General features: G+C 45.8%; 1 protein-coding gene across 1 annotated transcript in view; it reads right to left on the reverse strand.

Annotated features, from left to right (window-relative positions):
• The window catches only part of NRG2 (neuregulin 2), a 66732-nt gene that overhangs the window by 3249 nt on the left and 41930 nt on the right, over positions 1 to 21553 (reverse strand). The window contains exons 5-9 of the mRNA XM_069104355.1: positions 18838 to 18914; positions 6117 to 6219; positions 4504 to 4627; positions 3828 to 3955; positions 89 to 313 (exon numbers count right to left, since the gene is read on the reverse strand). Of these exons, the coding sequence (XP_068960456.1) occupies positions 89 to 313; positions 3828 to 3955; positions 4504 to 4627; positions 6117 to 6219; positions 18838 to 18914 (657 nt within the window). The remainder of the gene's footprint in view (positions 1 to 88; positions 314 to 3827; positions 3956 to 4503; positions 4628 to 6116; positions 6220 to 18837; positions 18915 to 21553) is intronic.

The following is a 21553-nucleotide window of genomic DNA, read 5'->3' on the forward strand; positions in this document are numbered from 1 at the left end:
GAGTATTTAGCCAGCTGTCACCCTTGGTCAGACAGCTAAGAAGAAGGGTGGGATAAAGGGTGAGAGACTAGTCGGAGGCAGGGCTGACCTCTCACTATGTGGTGAGTCCCGGAGGGAGTCCACCGAGTCGTGGTATGGCATGGCTGGCCGCCTTTCGTCCTCCATGTTGCAGGCTGCCTCGCGCCGGGCACGAGCCTCGATGCAGGCTGGGCTGTTACACTTGCTGGTGCCCACGGATGACATCATGATGCCTGACTGGGAATCTGAAGTCAAGCTCTCTGTCTGCTCCAAGCTCCACGTGTGGCTTTCATGTCTGGGGAGGCAAAGCAATAGAGGACATTGAAGGTATGGATGGGGAAGCCCAACTAAAATTCAGTATTTATTAAATGATGAATTGTACAAGGCGCTGAGAATACAAAGACAAAAAATAACCCCAACAAAAACCAAGACATTCTTTCCTTTAAAGAGCTTCCAGTCTCCTGGAGAGGTAGAAAATACACACAAAATCTAGACAAGTCAATGCAAGGTAGGTTGGCAGTTGAAAAGGCTTTGAAGTCTGAGGATCTCAGTTTCATCTCACCTCTGACACTTGGTGGTGTGACCTTAGGCAAGTCACCTAGATTCCCTGAGCTGAAGTTTTCTTATACAAACAGCAAGTTGTTCTTTTTCAGTTCTAAATCTATGTCTCTAAGGTAATATGAAGGTAATGTGAAGATGGAGAGAAAATTTAAGAAGAACAGCCTTCTCTTGGCTATTTTCTGTTCTTTTGCTTTCCATTTTCTCCTGCTTGTTCTCCTTCCCAGTCTCCTTTGCCACATCACCACCAACAATGTTTTGCCTGTTTTGCAGGTATATCACAAGGCTCTATCTAGGGTCCTCTCCTCCTTCAGCTCTTTTTTTATAACCTTATCAGTTCCCACCAAGTTTCCTTCAATTAACATTTCTCCATAAATGACTCTAAAATCTACATAGCTAGATAACAGCTCTAATCTCTTTCCGGAACTCCACTCTTCTAGGCGTTGTGAATAGGGCACCTTCCTCGACCATCTCCAGTCGTCCTGATGAATGTCTGGCCACTGGACCCAGATGGCTCTGGAGGAGAAAGTGAGGCTGGTGACTCTGCACAGCCCTCCCTCACTCAAATCAAAGTCAACTGCAAGTTATGGCATCATCTCCCTGATGTCACGGTCCTCTTCGAGAACAAACGACAAACCACACAACCTTCATCAGCGTCTCAAATTCAGCAGGTCCAAAACAGAATCCACGATCTTCCTCCCCTCCCCCCCCCAACCCTCCTCCACTCTCCTCCATTTCATTTGATCCTTCCAGGGTTCACAACCTGACTACTTCATCCCCCACATCCAGTCAGTTGTGAGACTTGCTGGGTCTCTCTCCTCTGCATCTGTAGGACCTCCCCTATTTTATTCACATGGTGACTTGCCCAGTTTAGGCCTTTGTTCACCTCTCCCCTGGACTTCTTCTGCCTTCCAGTTGGTCTCCCTGATCCCATTCTCTCCCCTCTCCAACCCATTTTCCACACAGCTGGCAAACTAATCTTTCTAAAACCCAGGCTGTCCCATGCTGCTCTTGTACTTAAATAACTTCACAAGTTTTTCATTTCCTTAGAAAAAAATGCAAAATCCTCAACCTGGCAAACTCACTTAACCTTGGTTTGCTTCAACTGTAAAATGAGAACTTTGCAAGGTTCTTTGTGATGACCAAATGAGAGATTTTTTTTTTCCTGAAAAAGTGTTTAGCAGAGTGCCTGCCTGGCACATAGTAGGCACCATGTAAATGCTTATTACCTTCTCCCACCCCCATCTGGCATCTACATCTCTCTACACTGTGGTTTTTGCCGACCTTTCCAGACTCATGTCACGTTATTTCCCTTCACACACTCTATGTCCAATCAAACCAGCCTATTAGCTGTCCCCAAACTCAGCACTCTTTCTGTATCTTCACCTCTTACTCTCTCACTTCCTTCATGGCTCAGCTTAACTGTCACATCCTATGTGAAATGAAGACTTTCTTGAATCTCCTCTCTCCCCCACAACGCTAATTGTCTTTTATTTATTTATCTGCATATACTCTGTATCCTCCCTCGAGTGGAACATATGATTTTTGTTGGCAGTCACTGCTTTGTGTCTGTCATCATAACCCCAGCCCCTAGCAGAATGCCTTGTGCATAGTTTTAAAGTAAGGGCTTCATAAACATTTGTTGAATTGAATTAGGCAGTGTTGTATTGTTTCCCTACCATAGATAACACAATCTCTCCCTCTAGAACCTGGGCTTCTCATTCTGTCTCAGCTCTATAGGACTGTGACTAAATTCCCCCATCTCATTCCATACTTTGGTTAACCAACTGAAAAGTGATCATGAAACTTCAGTTGCTTCCTATCACCTACAACAAAGGTGTTAAAAATGTGGTCCATCAGTCACATGTGGCTGATAACACTAACGCTCTCAAATGTGGCTCCAAATAGATTAAAATGAAATTGGGAGATATTTAACAAAATAAAATAAGAATGCAATAGAACATAGATCATGTTGATATATGGTTTCCTAAGGCAATATGCACCAGCCTGTAGGGCTACTTCTGTATGGTGTAGTGGTCCCGTCTTATTGGAGTTTGACACCACTCATCCACATGACATTCAAGATCCCTACCGAGATGAAACGTACCTATCACTTCTACCTTATCTCGCACGTAGTCACCAATCTAGCCAAACTGGTCTGACACTCACTGTCCCCCATGAATCTTAGAATCTCTGAGTCAAACAAGGCCTCATAGATAATCCAGTTTAACGCACTTCCTATTCATGAATAAGAATTTTCTCTGTAAGACCCATGATGAGTACATACCTGGCACTAATCGTCAGGGAGTTCTTTCTTATATTAAATCTATGGTTAACTGGCCCTCAGTCTGTGCTCTGGGGCCCAAGGAGAATAATCCTTCTTGAAGGACATAAGACAGTCTTCAAACATTTGAATACAACTGTCATGTCAATTTAATCAATAGGTTTTCAGCATGCAAATTATTATGTCATCAACATCCAACAAACACACTGAGTAAAAGTCCCCTTCTCTACCAGTGCATGACCTCTGAGCCAATGGGAACAGAGTGTGCAGATCTCCTCCCTCACCACCTCCTTTGCATCCTCCCAGAGTATGTGCACTGACCACTGCTCTCATGGCTGGTTCCCTTCTTGTTGTCTTCTCTGCTCCATCCCATCAACATATGGCCACGCCCTTATTTCACCCTCCTCCCCAGCCTGCTACTTCTTTCTGGCCACAGTGCCAATGACTAGGAGTCCTGAATACTGAGCTACTCAAGGAACAATACTGTTGTCTGTTAAATTTCTTTCCTTTTTCAAAGTATGAGTACTGTGCATGCATATATGAGAGAGAGAAAGGGACAGAGAGACTGACACAGATCAACAGACAGAGATAGAATGAGAATGTGCATTTGTGGGTATGTGTATAGGTGTAGGTTTGTGTGTATGAAAAATCTGTGAAGAGAAAGGCTGAGATGAAATATAATTCTAGTCCATAATCTCACAAAGGGGAGAGGAAGGGAAAACACAGTCTTGTTCACCAAGCCACAGAGCCCAGAACATAGAGGAGAGCATTGAGGCTTCAAGGATAATGTTCTGGGACAAATAAGAAACACATGCAACCAAGGAATAAACCTATGGAAGCGCTTCCCATCCTCCTAGAATCAGGGCTAGGAAGAGAAACCTCTTCAAGGAAGGGCTTGGGCAAATCAATCACGAATTATTAGGGAGAAATTGGGAGTCCTTTGGGGGCGTGAAGCAGGTATCCCCACCTGTGGCTGGAGGTGGGTGTGGCTGTGGAGCAGTGATGGGACGGCGAACAGGAGTGGCTCCCAGAGAATGTGGTCTCAGTTTCCCTCCGGATGACGTGGTCAGTGGCAGGGACATTTTTGGAGATGTACTGGAACAGAGAGAGAAAGGCATATGGGTGACACGTGAGCTGAGTAACATGAGAACTGAGGGAACCAGGAACAAGAGGATCCTGATTTGGCTGCTCTGGACCTATCTAGATCTGATATAGTGAAGAGTGCACAAGGGACAACTCCAATGCATTAAAGTCAGTCAGTCAATAAGCATTTTATAAGTGCCTACTATGTGCCAGGGTGTTTGAGTGGGTGTGGGTGTGTGTGTTTTCCAGGCAGGAGAAACCGAATTTAAATAGTAATTTAATAAATACATTAATAAAAATATTAAACAATAATTTAAATAGCGAAGGCACAGTTCTTCTGGAAGAATAATGGATTTAGCAGCTGTGCAAGGAGGGAGCTGACTTCAAGTGCCCACAAAGGACCCAGTCAATAAGTGCTCTGAGTAATCACTGACATATCCCAGGCTCCTTTGTTGCTTTGTGGGCATGGGGATGCCAGTGAGCCAGTCCCATACAAGGCTGTTGCCTTTGTGAATGGTACCTTCCTGGGCACAGAGAGGAGGAGCCCACATGCCACTCACATCTGCCATTTGAATCTCCTCAGGATCTAGCCGGGGGTGGCTAGGTCCATTGGCCAAGCTCCGATTCTGATGGGCTGGGCACATGTTCTGCCGAAGGTGGTTGTGCATCTGTTTCCTCTGTTTTCTGGAGGGAAGAAAGAAGGGTGAGTCATTTCACACAGAACCTGAGAATCTTCTTACTTCCCTCTCCATGAAGTGTGGTGTAATGGGAAAAGTCCAGGCCTGAGAACCGGGGAGTTGGGAATCTAGTCCCAACTGCCACCAGCCAGCTATATGACCTTGGACTATAACTTTCTCTGGGTCTCAGTTCTCCCATCTAGAAAACAAAGAGGGTAGACTAGATAATTTCCTCAATTTCTTCTAGCTTTAACAATCTATTGCTACTTTCCCATGATTTATTTCTATTATCCTTTCCTTCCAGGCATCCTCTCCCACCTGACTCCTGCAGAAAGGTGTGGAAGCAAGAACTGGATTCAGGGTTCTTATAGGAATGTTCTCCTGTCCAGGGCAATAGATTCCCTAAAGGCCGTTACATGCACCATCAAGTCCTTTATGCCCCCATCAAAATGTAAAACTATATGCCAGACAAATCACCCTCAAACAGTACTCTCCCTATATCATTCTTCTACTTAAAATTTTCAGTTTTGAGTATACACTATATAGAGTTTCCAAACAACTGACATCCAAGAATGTGTACAATTTGGTCCTGTATCCCAAACAGACCTTACTATTCCTCAAACATGGGGAGTGTCTTCTCACTCTAAAACCTTTTCTGGTACTGAACCATCCCCTCTTTGACTCTTATTTTCCTTCAAGGCCCATCTCAATTCCAACCTCCTTCATGGAGACTTCTCAGACCACTCTAGGGTCAACAGTGATCTAGGCTCCTCCCCTTCTGACTGTTTATAATGCTTTTTCTTGTTTGTTATCTTTCTATGTGTTTGTGCCTTGTTTCTCTGGCTATATTATGAGGTCCTTAATGGTAGTGGCTATGTCTTAATCATCTTTCTCCCCCCTTCCTATCACAATGCTAGGACTCTATGCTAACATGTTGCACCAGGAACTGTCCATACCCTAATCTTCACCCTGGTCTTCCCCTGCAAAACCTTCCTCCTCCTTCTCTCCTTCTCCTCTCCTGCCCTGTGCTTTATGTCACTATCCTCTCTTCTCCCAGGACAGAAGGGGCCCAGGAAACCTAAAGGGGAAAGAAGAGACCCTTCCCAGAGAAACAGCTGTGGGCTGGACCTGCAGCACCGTGTGGGAACTCATGGCCTTAAATCTCTACGCTCCGTCCCTAGCTACCAAGGCTGGATGACATTCTCATGTTTTCTCTCTCTCTCTCTCTCTCTCTCTCTCTCTCTCTCTCTCTCTCTCTCTCTCTCTCTCTCTCTCTCTCTCCCCCTCTCTGTATATATATATATGTATGTATAAGTATTCTCTTGCTCCGGGCACTGGCTGCCTGAAGCAGAGACCACATGGGTGTGTCTGTGTGTTTCTTCAGTTTTCGAGGGGCCATTTCTTTCTGCTCAGCAGGTCGCTCTGCTGGAAGGACCACCCCAAGGCAGTTGGTCCTCAGGTCTATCTGTCCATCTGTTTGCTTGGCTCTCACTCACTTGGTTTTGCAATAGGCCACCACGCAGACAATTCCGACAACAAGCAGAGCCACGCAGATTCCTGTGATAGTCAGGACCCTCTTCTGGTAGAGTTCCTCAGCTTCTGCAAGGGGGCAGGAGGGAGGTCAGTTACTAGGAGTGGGGGGTAGGGATGGGGATGAGCAGAGCAGGACCCTAGCTACTGACTTCTGGAGTCAAGGGGAAGCTGACACTCTGAGCCCCTGGTCAGCCTTGGGGAGATGCTGTGGACAATGTCCAGAGAAACCTCCCAAACTGAGGGCCATCTATCAAATTCTGCTCTTTCTTGCATCCCTTCTAGCCTCCTGTCGATGCCCCTCCCTCCTCTCTGGAAATATCCCCCAACTCTCTTATGTCACCTCATCACTATTGCTATAGCCCACCCACCAGCCTGACACAGCCCCTCTCCCTCAACCCTCAAGCTCAGCCATTCCAGCGTCTCCTCTTTTGACCTCAGTACCCTGACTTATGAGGAGGGGGAAGGGGAAGAAGAACAGTCCAGAGAGTAAAGGTGATGATGCAGCCAGGAAGCTGAGGAGGAGATGTAAGGGGAATGCGAGAAAAGAAGATGAATACAATGACCAGAGATGGATTCAGAAGAAGCCATGGGCTAACCAGGATGCTTCCAAATCCACCATCTGGACCCCCTATCACAGTGCAGGTAGCGACACAACCCAGACCAGCCAAAACCCCCTGGGTCCTTGACCTTCCACGATCCACCCTCTACTCCTAGGAGTTGTTCCCAGCAGGGATCATGACTGTTCTGTTTTCCTTTTTTGGTTATAGGTCCGGAGGAGAGATCTGGTTCATCCACTAGTAAACTCCTCCTCCCCCAGATAATAAATAACAATTGTATTTTGTTCTGGTTACGTGAAAGGATGAGCGTGAAAGGGTCTCTAGGAGGTTGGGAATGGAGAAGGAGAACCTTAGGGGCTAGAGCAGAAATCATCAATCCCTAAAGGATGGCTGGACTGGAAGGGTTCTACATAGAAGCCCTTTAGTCCCAAGGACCACAGAAGGGCTCCTGATATACCATGACCCATCCTGTCCTAGTCCATGGCTATGGGAGCTGGAGCTTCCTCTCTAGTATAGTGAATATTGTGGACATGGAGCCTGCCATCTTTCCCTGAGAACTGAGCTAGGACATGTCCTTTGGGGTTCAGAACACCAAGCCTTCTCACCTAATTCAGGGCCCTGATGAGGTGAAGTTCCCACTATCTCCTGCCCTGATAGGGAAGACACCATATGTTTCTTGGATTCTAAGCTTCTCTCTACCACTGCTCAAACCTGAACTCAAATCTGACCCTTCCACTGTCTCTCACACACGGTGAAGTACGTACATGTTCCCAGATGGAAGAAACAGAACGAGAAAGAAGACAGGGCTACCAGCTGTGTGGGGTGGAAGATTCTGGACCTGGAATTTTAGGATCAAATGTCCCATCTGGTCCCTCTGAAGGCTGAGGGAAAAGAAGGGAAGATTCGGTCTACCATGTTTCTCCACTAGCTCCAGGCTAGAAAACCAGTTCTGGGAGAGATCATGAATACAAAATACAGCAAAGCTCAGTCTTCAAATTCTCATGACATTCACTGTTGGATGCAGACTGTGTGGCATACCACGTGGTATATTTGTACAGACTCCCACAATATGCATTCAAACCTATGTCTAGGCACACAGATATGTTGAGATATTCCAACACACACAGAAAGTCTGATACATACAGATACATACAGAAGTAAACCTACAATGGCAGATCCTTTCTGAAATGCTCCTCCACACAAGGTCAGACATACTACATATACACACATGTAACATACAAATGTATGCAAGGCTACACTTATAGTGGTCATATGGCTACATTCACTGATATGCACAGAGACATAGGAAAGTACACACACCTCCACATATGTGTGTGCTTGAGGATGGAAACAGGGGAAGACTGTCTTCCCAAATCTGCTACCAAGACATCCTTTTCATGTTCACAGGAACCTCTTCTGGGACCAAAACGGCTACTTATGGTGAACCCATTCTAATAAAAAACCTCAACCACCCCAAACATGACTCTTTTTCAATGGTTGCAGTGTTGGGTGAAGTGAGTCTTAGACACAAGACCAGGTTCCCCTTGGGGGAGGGAAACTTTTCAGTCAGATGAGATGAGATGACTTTTCAAAGTCCTGTCCAACCCAAGGATTCACTTAGGTTATAGGAATCCAGGCCTAACCTCAGCAGGGAGGGGGTGAATGGCGAGAAGGGGGCTAGGTGCTGGGCTGAGCCAGATCCTCCTGGATCATTGCCAGACAGACGTTAGTCACCATCTCAAACCTGGGCCACATGGTTGCTAGTCACTAGCACACAGGACACAGAGGCAAAAAAGCCGTGACTGAGTGAGATGGATCTCATAGAATCAGGGCAGAGGGATGAAGAGAGAGACAGAATGATTCAGCCAGTAACCTGACACGGGATGAGAAGCAATGGAAAAGTGAGAGAGAATGAAGTAAAGAGGGAGATTGAAGTCCAGTTTAAGGGGATGTCCACCTTCTGTGGATTCCAAACACCACTTCCCAAAATGTCTGCATTTGTACAGACTTCTCTGAAGTAGGAGACCAACCTAGCTGCAGAGAGCCATGCCAGGGCTTCCCCGCTCCAGGGAGAGGGTGGGTAAACGGTGGAAGGAGAGGGTGGCCCTCTTCTTAGGAATGGTCCAATGCTTTGTCTCTCTCCCCTTATACACCTCTGATGCCTCACACCTCAGGCCCTGAGGTGGGGGTGGATGCCCTAAGCTGAGCAAGAGAAAGTACCTTTTCTTTTCTTGTCCTCACTATAATGGTCTTGGAGATGCTAAGAGGAAAAAGCCAAGGCAAGTATGTTCTCCCTTAGCACCCCAAAGGGGATCATGGATTGCTTGGGAGTGTGTACATGTATACACATACACACATACCATACACATGCATGCACACACATGCCCTGTTGAGGACCTTTCTTTTCCATAAAATTAATCAGGATGATGTTGGACTTCCTTCCCTTCTAGCCTCCCCCCCACCCAAACCCACAGTTAAGAGGTAGGGTAGCTGATTTTTGGAATCATCCCCCCTTTTTTTTCTTTTGGAAAGAAAAAAAATCAATTCAGACACATGAAATCAGGAACTGTGGGTAAGTAGGAATGGGGTCTGAGCAATAATGGAGTTTTCGTACCCTTTAATTCAAATCCAAGGTGCTCTGACAGTTCAGAAGAGAGAAGGGCCAGGAAATGTGGGGGGAGGCAGAAGGCGGGGGAAAGAGAGAGGGAGAGAGAGAAAGAGAAAGAGACAGACATTGGTCAGGGTTCTTCAGACATACTGGGCAGCCAGCCTGTGAGGTTGAAGCAAGTTAGTAGCATCCCCTCCCTGCCCCCTTAGCTCCCTCCCCTTGACCCCCCTGCCCCCCAAGAGCCCCTGAGGGGGCTGAAGAGAGGAGAGGTTAGAGTCAGCAGGCAGGCCAGGTTCTTTATAGATGAGCCATGTTGGTTAGTACCTGGTGGGGAGGCAGAGGAGGCAGAAAAGTCAGTTGGTGAGTGTTGGGAGGGGTGTTTCTTGGGGACAGGAAGGGACTCAGAGAGGATGCCTGCCTCAGGAAGGGAAATCAGGCGGAGGGGGGGAACCATGCTTCAGCAGTAGCAGGCTCCTGGAGAGGGACAGGTACAGGGATTCAATTTTTCTTCCTTTACCTTCTCCCTGAGGCTGAAGCCCATGTTCCCTTATCTTTGGAGACAAGAATATAAAGAGCACCTGCCATCTGTCCCTGTCCCACTGTCATGTGCATTCCCTCATACTTGTGCGTGTGCAAGGCTGTCCTCTCCCCATATCTCTGTGTCCTCAAATAAATGGGCAGATGAGACCCATCTTCAAAAGGATGGGATCAATTATTTTTTAGCTAGAAATGGCATTTTTTGCATTTGTCAAAACACATGTTTTAAATAAAGGAATCAGGACACAGAAATATCTTGAATATATCCTCATCGATAAAGCTTGATTGTCTTCCTGACATTGTCAGGTCTAATTAGTCTGTCCATTTATAGTCACTCTTAGGTTGACAAAAACACTTTCCTTGATGACCCAATCAGGTAAGCAAGGCAGGCATTATTATCCCCATTTTTTAGGTGAGGACCAAGCTAGATCTGAGCCTCAGGAGGAAAACCAAAACAAAACAGGATACACTGTAAGGAACTCTCTTAAGGGCCTGGAATTCTTCACCTAGCTTTCTTGCTCTCCCCACATCCAGAATCAGCTACCAGTGGCAAGAAAGGTGACTCATTCCCCAATCAGAGGGATAAGGATTGCACTGGTGATTTCATCGGCTCCCTCTACCAACAGAGGTCAGCATTTGCCTAGAACACTGAAAGGTTAAGAAGCTTGCCTAGGGGTCCCACAGCCAAGATGTGTCTGAGGCAGCTCTTCCAGGCTCTGAGACCAGCTCTTTCGTTCACAGCACTATCCTGCCTCTCTCTAATCATGTTCAGGCTTCTGGGGGGATTCTGTGCTCTACAAGCTCCAAGAGCTTTTGCCAACTTGATGCGGCAGTGAATCAGCAGCAGTAGTTGGGTTTCTGACAGCACAGGATGTTTCCACATCACTTAGCTTTTCCAAGCCTGCAGAGGTGCCCTGTTAGGGAGGTTATAGAGAAGATTCCTTCATGGGCTAGAATTATAGAATTTCAAAGTGGGGGGGGGGACCTAGGTCACCTAGTTCTACCTGAGTCTCTACAACATATGTGACAAAGTGCTCACCCACATTCTGCTTGGAGACCTCCCATGAGAGTGCTTCTGCTACACCTCCCTAGGCAGCCCATTCCCATTTTGGGATTATTGTAATCATCAGAGGTTTTCTTTACCTGAACTTAAATTTCTTTCTGAAGCTTAGGCTCCTTGCTCCTGCTCATTTATTCCTTTTGTGGCAAAGCAGAAGTCTATTCTTTTTTCCCTGTGAAAACCCTCCCTAGTATAGTATAGGTGTGTGTATATATATATATATATATAGTATAGGTATCACCTACCTATCACCCCCCTTGGTCCTGGACCTGATGTCACTTTCAGTGTAGCCTAAGACTACATTAGCTTTCTGGTCAGTCTTGTCACACTGTTAATTAAGCATGCCAAAGTCGAAGCAGCTAGGTGGCTCAGTGGATAGCATAATGAGCCTAGAGTCAGGAGGACCTGAATTCAAATCTAGCCCCGGACACTTACTGTGTGACTCTGGGCAAGTCACTTAATCTGTTTGCCTCACTTTCCCCAAATGTAAAAATGTGGATAATTTCTCTCATAGAGTTGCTGTAAGGGTCAAATGAGAGAATATTTGTAAAGCACTTAGCACAGGGTCTGGCACATAGCAGGTACTATAGAAATGCTTATTCCCTTCTCTCCCTCACCTTCCCCAAGTCACTGAATAAGGCTGGCCTATATGACTTTTAAGCTCTTTTCCTCTTCTAAGGATCTGTGATTCTAAGCTGAGCATGGGCTCCTGCCCCAGGTCGGGCTCCAGTTGGTCCCACAGAAGCTGAGCTGCCTATACAACACCTTCTCCACAAAGGAGAGGGAATCTGGCATCTTCAGTGACTGGTACAAAGAGCCAGTCTGCAGAGGAACAAGGCAAGTTGTCTTGTCAGTCAGGTGAGGGTTTAAATGCTAGGTCCTTCACTTTGTTCTCAGAGCCTGCCTCTGGCCAGGGGCAAAATCTGCTGAAGAACCAGGTTGGAACTACGAGCTGATGATTTCTGTGGCTGCAGTTGAGACAGAGAGGGAAAGCCTGATCCAAATGCAAAGCACTACCCAGATCACAGATTAAGCTAAGCTGAGCTGAGAACAGCTTCTTACTGCAATGGTGGAAGCATCTGGTCCCTGCAGCCCATCCCTTCAGCTCCAAAGGAAGATGCTAGTGTCTAATGGCAATGGATCTCTGAAAATGAGATTCCTTCAGTTGCTACATTGTACCCTTGTGAGGGGCAAGGGGTCACAGTCAAGTTTTGCTGCAGTAGTCTCTCTACTGGCCCTCTAGAACAGAATGCTAGGGTTTGGGGATTCAGAACACTGAGGAACAGATATGGGGAAAAAGCAGCTATTCCAGATTTTCTGAGTACAGCAATTCTGTGCTTTCCTATAAGGCTCTCAGTTACAATCTACCCATTTCTGGATGGGGGAAGGAATGTTTTCTGTGGTCCCTCCTCTTTCCTTTCTGGATCAGCTCCACCAATGGGAGTGCAGGGTCGGTACAATGGAAAGGGATGAGAGATATTTCACATCATTTCCCTCCAAATCAAACCCTGGGTTTACTAGAGAAGGGCTAATCTGCTATTCTTCACCCTATCATCTAAAGAGGTCCTGGTCCACATCCCCCAAGAAATTAAGCCTTAGAGGAATAAGAGTTATTCTGGCCCCTTGTATTTCCCCCTTTGTAGGGTTTCTATTGGGCTCTGAATCTAGATTTTGGGGTGGAGGCAGGGGAGGCCCTAAGTGTTCTCATGATAGATTAGGGGGCTGAGAACAAGGAATATGAATGTTGCAGAGAGAAGGCTCTGAGATGGGTTGGAAGGGTTTGTAATCTGGATAGGTCAAGGACGATTTCCAGTCTTGATGGAAACTCTTGACAATGATATGAATGATAGGTTTTGGCTATCTTAGATGCTGAAGTCCTAGTGGGATGAGGCAGGAGGGTGAATGCTCCTGGCCTACTTGAAGACTGGATTAAACCTCTAACCCTCAACCAGTCGTTTTCTGGTCTTTCTGCTTTCCCCAGCCCTGCTGCTCAAGAATGGGCCATGAGGTCATAAGGAACACAAGCTTGGTTGGGAGCTGGGTTCCAACGAGGAGCAATCAGGAATCACCCCCAAAGCATCACTACCCTGGAAAACTGCCTCATACAATCCTGTGGGGTCACAATCCCACCAGAGAGATATGTAGCAAGAGAATTAGCTCTTCTAAGACTCCTTATAGGAATCTGGGCAAGGATCTACTCCATATGAAGTGGGAAGATTGGGGTTTTTGTGTGCATGGTTCTTTGGAAGTCAGGACATCTCTTCTTTTGCCAGCACTAGCTTTCCATGTCCAGCAGCTCAGGGGCTTCCTCACCTCCTTTCCTTCCCCTACCCTAAACTCCATTATCTCGAACTTTTCAATGCTAAACACAAGCAAGAAATCCAGATACCCTCATGGTTTGGGTTGCACACATGACTGCTACTTCAGCTGGATGGGGAGAGGTAGGGAGGACCCTCATACCCCTGGACAGTATAGTGTAAGACACTGGAAATTCCTTCCTGATACATTCGTCTTATCCAGTGGGGAACTGGGGTGTTCCAAGTAGCCTCAGAGCTCTCATTCTCTTTGAATATCAAAGGGAATGGGAGAGTTCACTTCAGAGAAAATAAGGACTCCAAAACTAAGGAACTGGTAGATAATGCACAGGACTGGAGGAAGCACAGGGCATCAGTAAACTCACAGGATTTTAGAGCTGGGGGAACATCTCTGGTATAATCCCCTTTACTTTCAAACAGGTATGTTTATCAGTCCCCATTTTACAGATGGAGGTAACTGAGACCCAGAGAAGCTAAATAACTTGGCCAAGGTCAATTAGGTAATAAGTGGAAGAGGAGTAACTAGGGCTTAGGTCTCTTGTTTCTTTAGCCAGTCTTCTCCCTGTTATAATAGGTGACCCCCTTGGGAAAGCTACTAGAACATAAGCATGAGGGGTGAACCCTCAATCTTGAGAAAAGGCCCAGGGACCAGGAGACTCTGAGCTCTAGACAAGGCGTTGTCCATGGGAACAAGGACTGATTCATACTTGTAACCTAAGGCTGAGTGATGTCTTACATTATAATATTCCCAGAGATGCCTTTCAGATCTGAAAGGGCCATGATGGAGAGCCAAGCTTCCCAAAGTCTCTTCCAAGATGGAGAGGTAGCCTAGAACAGAGGTCTGAGTGCATGTGAGAGTGTGATGTCACAGTGGACTTAGTCAACTGTCATACAGGTGACATCACTTCATGTAACCAGAGTGGGCTGGTTTGTACAGAGTAGCCATGTCTGCCATTAATGGTAAAAACAAGAGCAAAAAAAAAAAAAACCCAAATTAAAAGAAAAAATCCAACTGCCAAACCTTCAGACCACACACTGCAATCTAAACATGTACCTGGGTTCACTGCTTAGCCTTTCCCTGGCTGCTAACTATCATACAGGACGATGGCATGCAAGTTGCATGCAAATTGTTTTGAGCAGGGAATTTCCATATTGGCCAAAGCAACCCAGAATGCTAGGGAACATGGCAAATAACATGCAAAGAGCCACTTTGCTCATGCCCTCAGGGACAAAGGCATGAGAGCCAGGAAGCTGAGAGAGAACTGTGTGATGGACACTGGCTGGGGAATAGGAGTCTCTCTGCACAGGAAACTGACTGAGATGCAGATGGGAATGGTTCCTATTTGTTCCTCCAGAAGGCATGAGGGGCTTGAGAAGTAAGGGGGTCACTTTGAAGCATCAGTTCCTATTTTTTTCTTTTCATGCCTCTGGATTAGCCTTTTGAGAGGCAAAGTCAATCCAGGGGGGTAACTTTTCTTCGGGTGGGAACATGATGGACTGCAGCTGGAGTGAAAGAATGCAAAGCTTGACCCAGTGGTCAGGAGGGAAGATTTCAGATAGGCTGGTAGATTCTTGACTCAGCCTTGTGGGAAAGAGCTGCAGCTCACATCACTTTTCATCCTGGACTTCCGGGGTCACAGGTTCTTAAAATTAGAGCTGGAAGGGATTTTGGAGGGCAGAGGATCAAAGTCCTGGTCCAATCCCTCCATTTTACAGATGAGGAAATTAAGGCTCAGAGAAATCATAGGATCATAAAATCATGGATTTTAGAGCTGGTAAGACCTTAGAAATCAACAGTCCAACTCTTTCACTTTACAGATAAGGAAACTGAGGCTTAGAAAGGTCAACTGACTTGCCCAAGGTCACATAACTAGTGTCTATCAGAATTTGAACCCAGGCTTTCCTATCCACTAGACCATGCTGTAAAAGAAAGGCTATGGGCATTGGGCACCTTAATTAACTGCTTGCCCAAAATAAGTTGCCAAGGGATCATTTGCAAGGTCACAATAACTCAGTAATGTAATTGATAATCAAATGAGTTACTGACAGCATTTTGAAAGGTGTAAATCAAAACACCAAAGGTAAAACAGAATTATCTATTACTAATTAATTCTTTACTTCCTACAAGCAGCATAGACGATAAACTCCAGTTACTAAGTGCTTGTTTTTATTCTGGAAGTGAGTATTTATTGAAAGAAGAATGGGTACTGAGCCAAACCTTCCTGAAAGAATCTTGCTGAAAGACCTCACCCAGCTTCAGGTGACACCAGCTCCCTAAAAAAAATGCCCTCTAGTGACGACTGGTCCAACTGAGAGCAGCCCAGCTCTGACAGAGAATCTCTTTTTGGACATCTCTGTGGACGTTCACTTGGCCTTTGCTTAAACAGTATTAGAGAAGGGGAACTCACAACCCACCCCACATCTGGACAGTTTTGATCATCGGGAAGGTTTTCCCAATATCTAGCCCAATTTTCTTTTCTTTTTTTTTCCTACCCACTCCCTAGCGGCTCCTAGCTCTTGCTCTTGCAGGCCAGGTCTAATCTATGGCCATCAGGTCTTTGAAAAAGCCACCATGTTCTGTCTGAGTCTTTTCTTTGTCAAACATTCTCCTCTCTTTAACAGAGTTTCGAACAGCATGATCTTGAAGGCCTTTACCATCCCAACTGCTCTCTTCTGAAAGCTCCATCTTGTCAATGTACCTCCTAAACTGTGCTACCAGAACTGAACACAGGACCCTGCACATGCTCACAGCAGGATAACCACCTTGTTTTAGAGCTCAGCATTCTGGACGTGAAGTCTCTCTAAGGACAGCCAAAGGTTGCGTCATCTTTTTTTTTTGGTTACCAACTTCAACTGTAGACTCAGTCTGAATTGTCAGGCCCCTAAAACCCTAAGATCATTTTCATATAGCATGGCCAGTCTACCCTTGTCTTCCCTTTTTGTACTTAAGTTACAAAAAACCAGCTTTCAAGTGGAGGACTTTATCTCTATGAAATTATATTGTCTTTATTAAATTTAATATTACATATATAATGTGATATATTTAATAACTATTGTTCATTAAATTAATAAATTTTATTTATTAATTTTCATTATTATTAGAGTTGCCCCATCATCAAGCAAGCCTACTGAGATATTTTTGGATCCTAACAGTCTTCTATCTGTCCCAGATTGATAACATCCGCAAATGTGATAAGTCATTTTGGGCTTTATTCCTATCATTGATAGAAATGCTAAATAACACTAAGCTAAGGACAAGCCCCTAAGGCATTCCATTGGAGACCTCCTTCAAGCTCACATCCCATCGTTACCAAATAGTTACTTTTTGGGTCAGTCCACATGGAGGTGTCCTGAAACAGAGAGGCTTTGACCCCTATACCCTAACCCTGACCCTAAGGGTTGTTGCTTAATGAACTGATTAGAAGATGGTTGTTCTAAAAAGTTCCCAAGCTAGAGAGACTCTGGTTTCTGAGGAATAAAAACAAAATATGGCTTCCTTCTTGTGTCATGTGTCTGAATCATCTAGGTCAGGGGAGAGAGAATATGTTCCTCAGTCCTCCTTTCTCTAAATTCCTTCATATTCCTGACATTCGACCTTCAGAGAAGTTTGAGATTCTAGGACATTCTTTTCCCCCTGATAGTCCTGCCTAGCTGCTGCCAGGGTCTCTCTTCAGAGTGGCTCAGCATCCCCTCATAGTTCTATTATTTGCCTTCAGCCCTAACTCTAGAGGGGCTGGGAAGACAAAGCTCTGCAGGGCTGGTCTTATGCCCTGGGGTCAAGGTAACCTTGTACCTCAGTCTCTCCCACAGTGCCTTACATTATTCTCTCTGTACTGATTCCTTTCTTAAAATGTGGACAGTCCTTGGAGAGGTAATACATTAGATTCATTTATCCCTTTTGATATCTAATCCATTAGAAGCTTTCCTTCCATGATAGGAGAGACCAAGGCACACTAGGCCTGGGGTGAGGGATGGAGGGTGAAGTAAAGAAAGTATGTGGGAAGGGGCACTATGAGAGGAGGAGAAGATACTGAAAATAAACTTTCCTGATTTCGCAATATGGCAAGTCCCCTTTCCTCCCCTGTTTATTAAGTAGTCAAATAGTTTTTCTGCTTTTAGTCCATCTCCACCTGGTGGTAGAAGAGAGAATTGACCTTGGGCTTAGATTTTTCTGCAAACCATGGAAAGAATAAATTTCTTCGTTTGAGAGATAAAGGAGATGGAAGGAAGTCCTGATTGGGTTTCTCCCCAGAGACACTGCTAGAAATTCGTCAAATAGCCCAGGGGTTCTTAACTGTGTGTGTGTGTGTGTGTGTGTGTGTGTGTGTGTGTGTGTGTGTGTGTGTGTGTGTGTGTGATGGGCCCCTCTGGCAATCTGTGGAAAACTATGGACCTCTTCTCAGAATAATCTTTTTAAATAATTGAACAAAATGCAAAATTTCAGCGGGAGGTAAGTGAAAATAAAATGTTTCTTTTTCCTCCCATCTAAGCTCAAGGTCCCCAGAAACCTATTTCCCAGGTTCAGAACCCCTGATCTAGTCCATTAGACATATTTCCCTCGACTTTCAATTTGTTGCCCTGAACCCCCACTAAGGTCCCTTCTGTGAAAATATCTGCAGACTACTGGAAAACCCTGCTCTAGGTCCTGGTCATAATCTTCAGGCTCTCCCTTCTCATAAGCTCTCTCCAGGCCAGAGTGGGCATTCCTTAAACACTCAGCCCTCCTTGCCCACTGGCCTTGAACCCTCTGAGGGGCTCTTCCCTACAGTCTAGAGAAGTTGCTCAAGACTTGTTGGTCTCTAAATTATTTAGGCAGAGCCCTGATTTTGGTGAAGTGTTGAGGTCAGAAGTGGGCGGGTGAGGGTTGAACTCAGTGGGGACCATGAAGAGAATGAGGTTATCCCCCATTTGAGACAGGAAGTACTGTTAGGAGGAAGGAACAGCAGTAAGAGTGGTGGTGAGGGGCATGTTTTAGTCTCTTTTTAAAAAGAATTCCTGTTGGTTCTGAGCATTTACAGGAGCCCAAGACATCTGCCTGCTTCCTTCCCTCCCCCCATAAAAGTATGCCTCTGACTTCCTAAATAAGGTCCCCTCCCTCCCACAAGGGCGACAGTCACCAGGGAAGAAAAGAAATAGAAGAAAGAGACATACTGGAGAAGTTGACCATTGCGAACTGCTGACACCTGTCCCCGGTGTATCCCACAGGACACCTAACAAAAGAAAGAAAACCAGAAAGAGAGAACCAGGATAGCAAGACATGGCCATCTCAGCAGCCCTGCACGGCTCCTGCCCATGCCAGCTCCAATCCTTGCCAACGTTACCACCTGTCCTGGCCTTACCACTCTATCCCCTTACCTGCAACCCTGAACTTTCAACCCAAGAATTAGGCCAAAAATGAAAAACAAAAACAAAACCAAAAAACAAAAACAAGGCAAAAAACAGAAACAGAAACAAACAAAAAAACCAACAAAAAATAAAACAGCCAAAGATCATAACAACCAACACCCCTGGTCCTAGTACCCTACGTGGAGGCAGGGGGAGGGGTGGAGCTGCACCCGGGAGCTTTCTAAAGGAGGGGGGGACTTTTGTTTGTGTCTTCAAACATACTTTGCTTAGGATCTGGCATGTACAATCGCAAAGGCAGTTTCTCCAAACATCTCTGTCCGAAGAATCCATTTGGACATCTGGAGAAGGAAAAGGGGACAAATCACAGAACAAACCGGAATCATCCACGAGGCTAAGGTTAGAAATCATAGTGCATAGTGATGAATGAGAAAAACCAAGTTAGGCACTCCGTGTCACACCTGCAGCAAAGGGGGCCAGGGGAAGGGGGAGGAAGGGAGTTGGGGAGGATCTGGTGGGTGTTTGAAATTTCATTTTCCATCCTGCTAAGAGAGGCCTCTGTGTTTTCCTAGGGAGACAACTGAAGAGATTGCTACGCTGGGGTTTCCTGAAACTTTCCTGGGGGATCGAAGGGTTGGTAATGGGTAGGGAGACTGGCTTGGTGACATTCATGAACAGGTAGGTGTATCGGGACAGGAGCCTCAGGAAATGCCAGAAGTGTGGGGACAGCATCCCTTTGCCTCCTGTTTCACCACCCTCCTTATAAAACTGATCTGAGATTAGGGATCTCTTTACCCAGAATGGCTTCTAGAAGAAATATCCAGAGCCAGTGGCTATAGGAAAAGTCAAGTCTGGGAGAAGGGAAGTAGGAAAGTTGATGAAAAACTACCCTCAGTTGGCCGACCCAGAAACAGACCTTGTGCTTCCTTGGGGTGTTCTCTTTGTAATCTATCACTAACCCTGGAGAGCTGGTTGGCCAATGGGAATGGGCTTATCTTAGTCTTGCAAGGATAGAGGATCACTGGAAGGGCTGGGCAAACCCCTGACCTACCGGACTCCTTGGAAACCCTGCCTCTGCCTTCCTCACTCACCCATATCTTTGCCTCCCTTTCCTCTACCTCACTCCTCTCTGGTAGTGCACCAATGGCTCCCCTCTGACTCCTGCATGACCACACTGTCTCTATAATATGCTTTTCTGCTCTCTGCTGCTGCTTCCTACCCCTCTGGCAGGAGACTCCATCCTTGCAGGTTTTAAAGGGATGGTCACATTCCTCTGATTCCTATCCTTTGGCCCTCAGAAAGTCTGGGAGCGTGCTGGGAGTCCATAGTTGTACTTTTCCCCTGACTAACGTTGGTTTTATACCTTGGATCAGCCACCCAACTTTGCCCTGGGACCTGAGCTCCATAGGATTACAGTCTTCATGTTTTAGTTTGTGTTTATGTTAATAGTAACAGGCTATTAGTCCAACATTAGCCAGAGGGCCTGGAAAATGTCTAGTTTCAAACAAGAAAGCTTTTGAGGGGTGAGTATACCTTTGATTTTGTGGCAGACAGGGTGAGTTACACTGAGGATATTCTAGTGTTTTGGTTTATTCTAACCATTATCCAATTATCTAGCCCTTTAGGCTAAGACGCAGATCCAACAAAAGCCTTGAATCCAGCCCAGCTAAAAAGATGGGGTCTCTTTCTGGGCGGTGAAGAAGAGTCAGTGGAGGCAATAAGGCTGAAAAAGGGAACTCCTGGGTTCCTTCAGGATGTCAACTGTACAGGCATTCCTACACGTGCTGTTAGCCCTACCCTTATGAACAGGGGCAACAGATGAGTGAGTAGAAAAAGTCAGAGTATATGGGATCAATTATGATTCTTTGTATTTGAATCTCTAATTCTACCAAACCTAAGGCCTCAAAACACTTTGGAATAGGCTCCAATTCCACAATCCCCTCCTCTGCCCCAGGAATTGGCTGGGGACCTATTCAGGGATGGAGATATTCCTCTTACTACCTAAGAGTGAGATTCAAGGATTTCTTGTGGTCATGGGAATGGTACAGGAATTTCGGGTAGGAATATCTGGCCTGGTGTCTGGTTGTATCACAGAATGCAAGAGTTGCAGAGAGGCTTTGGAGGTATTCTTGCACAATTTCTACCTGAAACATGACTCCTTCTGTGACCTGTCTGAAGAGTGATCATTAATCAGGCCTCTGTTTGACCCCCTTCTGAGGCTGTCCTAGCATTCCACATATTGAACTCAAATCTGCCTTTTTATGAAGAAATGTTGCCAATTGATCTTACCTACTTCTGCCCTCTGGAGCCCAGTGGCACCCCTCTTCTACATAAGGCCCTTTTCAATATTTCAAGATGGCTATCATGCCTCAACTAAGTTTTCCCTCTTCTTCTTCTTGAATTAAATATCCCCAGTGACTCCAAATGATACTAACATGAAAACAGGGAAGACAGAGGCTAGCTGTTCCCTTCTGGGACCCTGGCTCTGATCTGGCTTCAGACATAGGGCATCATCATCTGCTGCTTTGCTTGGACAATCTATGCCAACAACAGCATTTAAACATTCACCAGATCCCAAACGAAGAATTGGAGTATTTTATTAGGATCCTGAGGGGTGGTGGTGGTAACATGTCTGTGGCCTAACCTTTACCTAGACCGAGACCAGGGCATGCCAGTCCCATAATAATAATATGAATAATAAGAAGAAATAAGCTCTAGGTTGGGGAGGGGGAGGCAATTCCTACGCAATTCCTATTCAAACATGGATTTCTACTTCCATGTTTGGGGGCCATAGAGTATCATACAGTAAAAAAGTAGGTCACAGCACCCACCTCCTTCCTCCCAAGGGCATCAGTTCTAAGGATATAAAGATCAGTTCACTAAAGTGGGGTGTCAGCTGGTCAGATAAATGCCTACCTGGATTGGGGAATGGGGTGTGTGTGTGTGTGTGTGTGTGTGTGTGTGTGTGTGTGTGTGTGTG

Source organism: Petaurus breviceps, unplaced genomic scaffold (assembly GCF_028583685.1).
Source record: "Petaurus breviceps papuanus isolate PSGF00001 unplaced genomic scaffold, PetGlider_PUasm1.0 685, whole genome shotgun sequence".
NCBI classification, from domain to species: domain Eukaryota; kingdom Metazoa; phylum Chordata; class Mammalia; order Diprotodontia; family Petauridae; genus Petaurus; species Petaurus breviceps.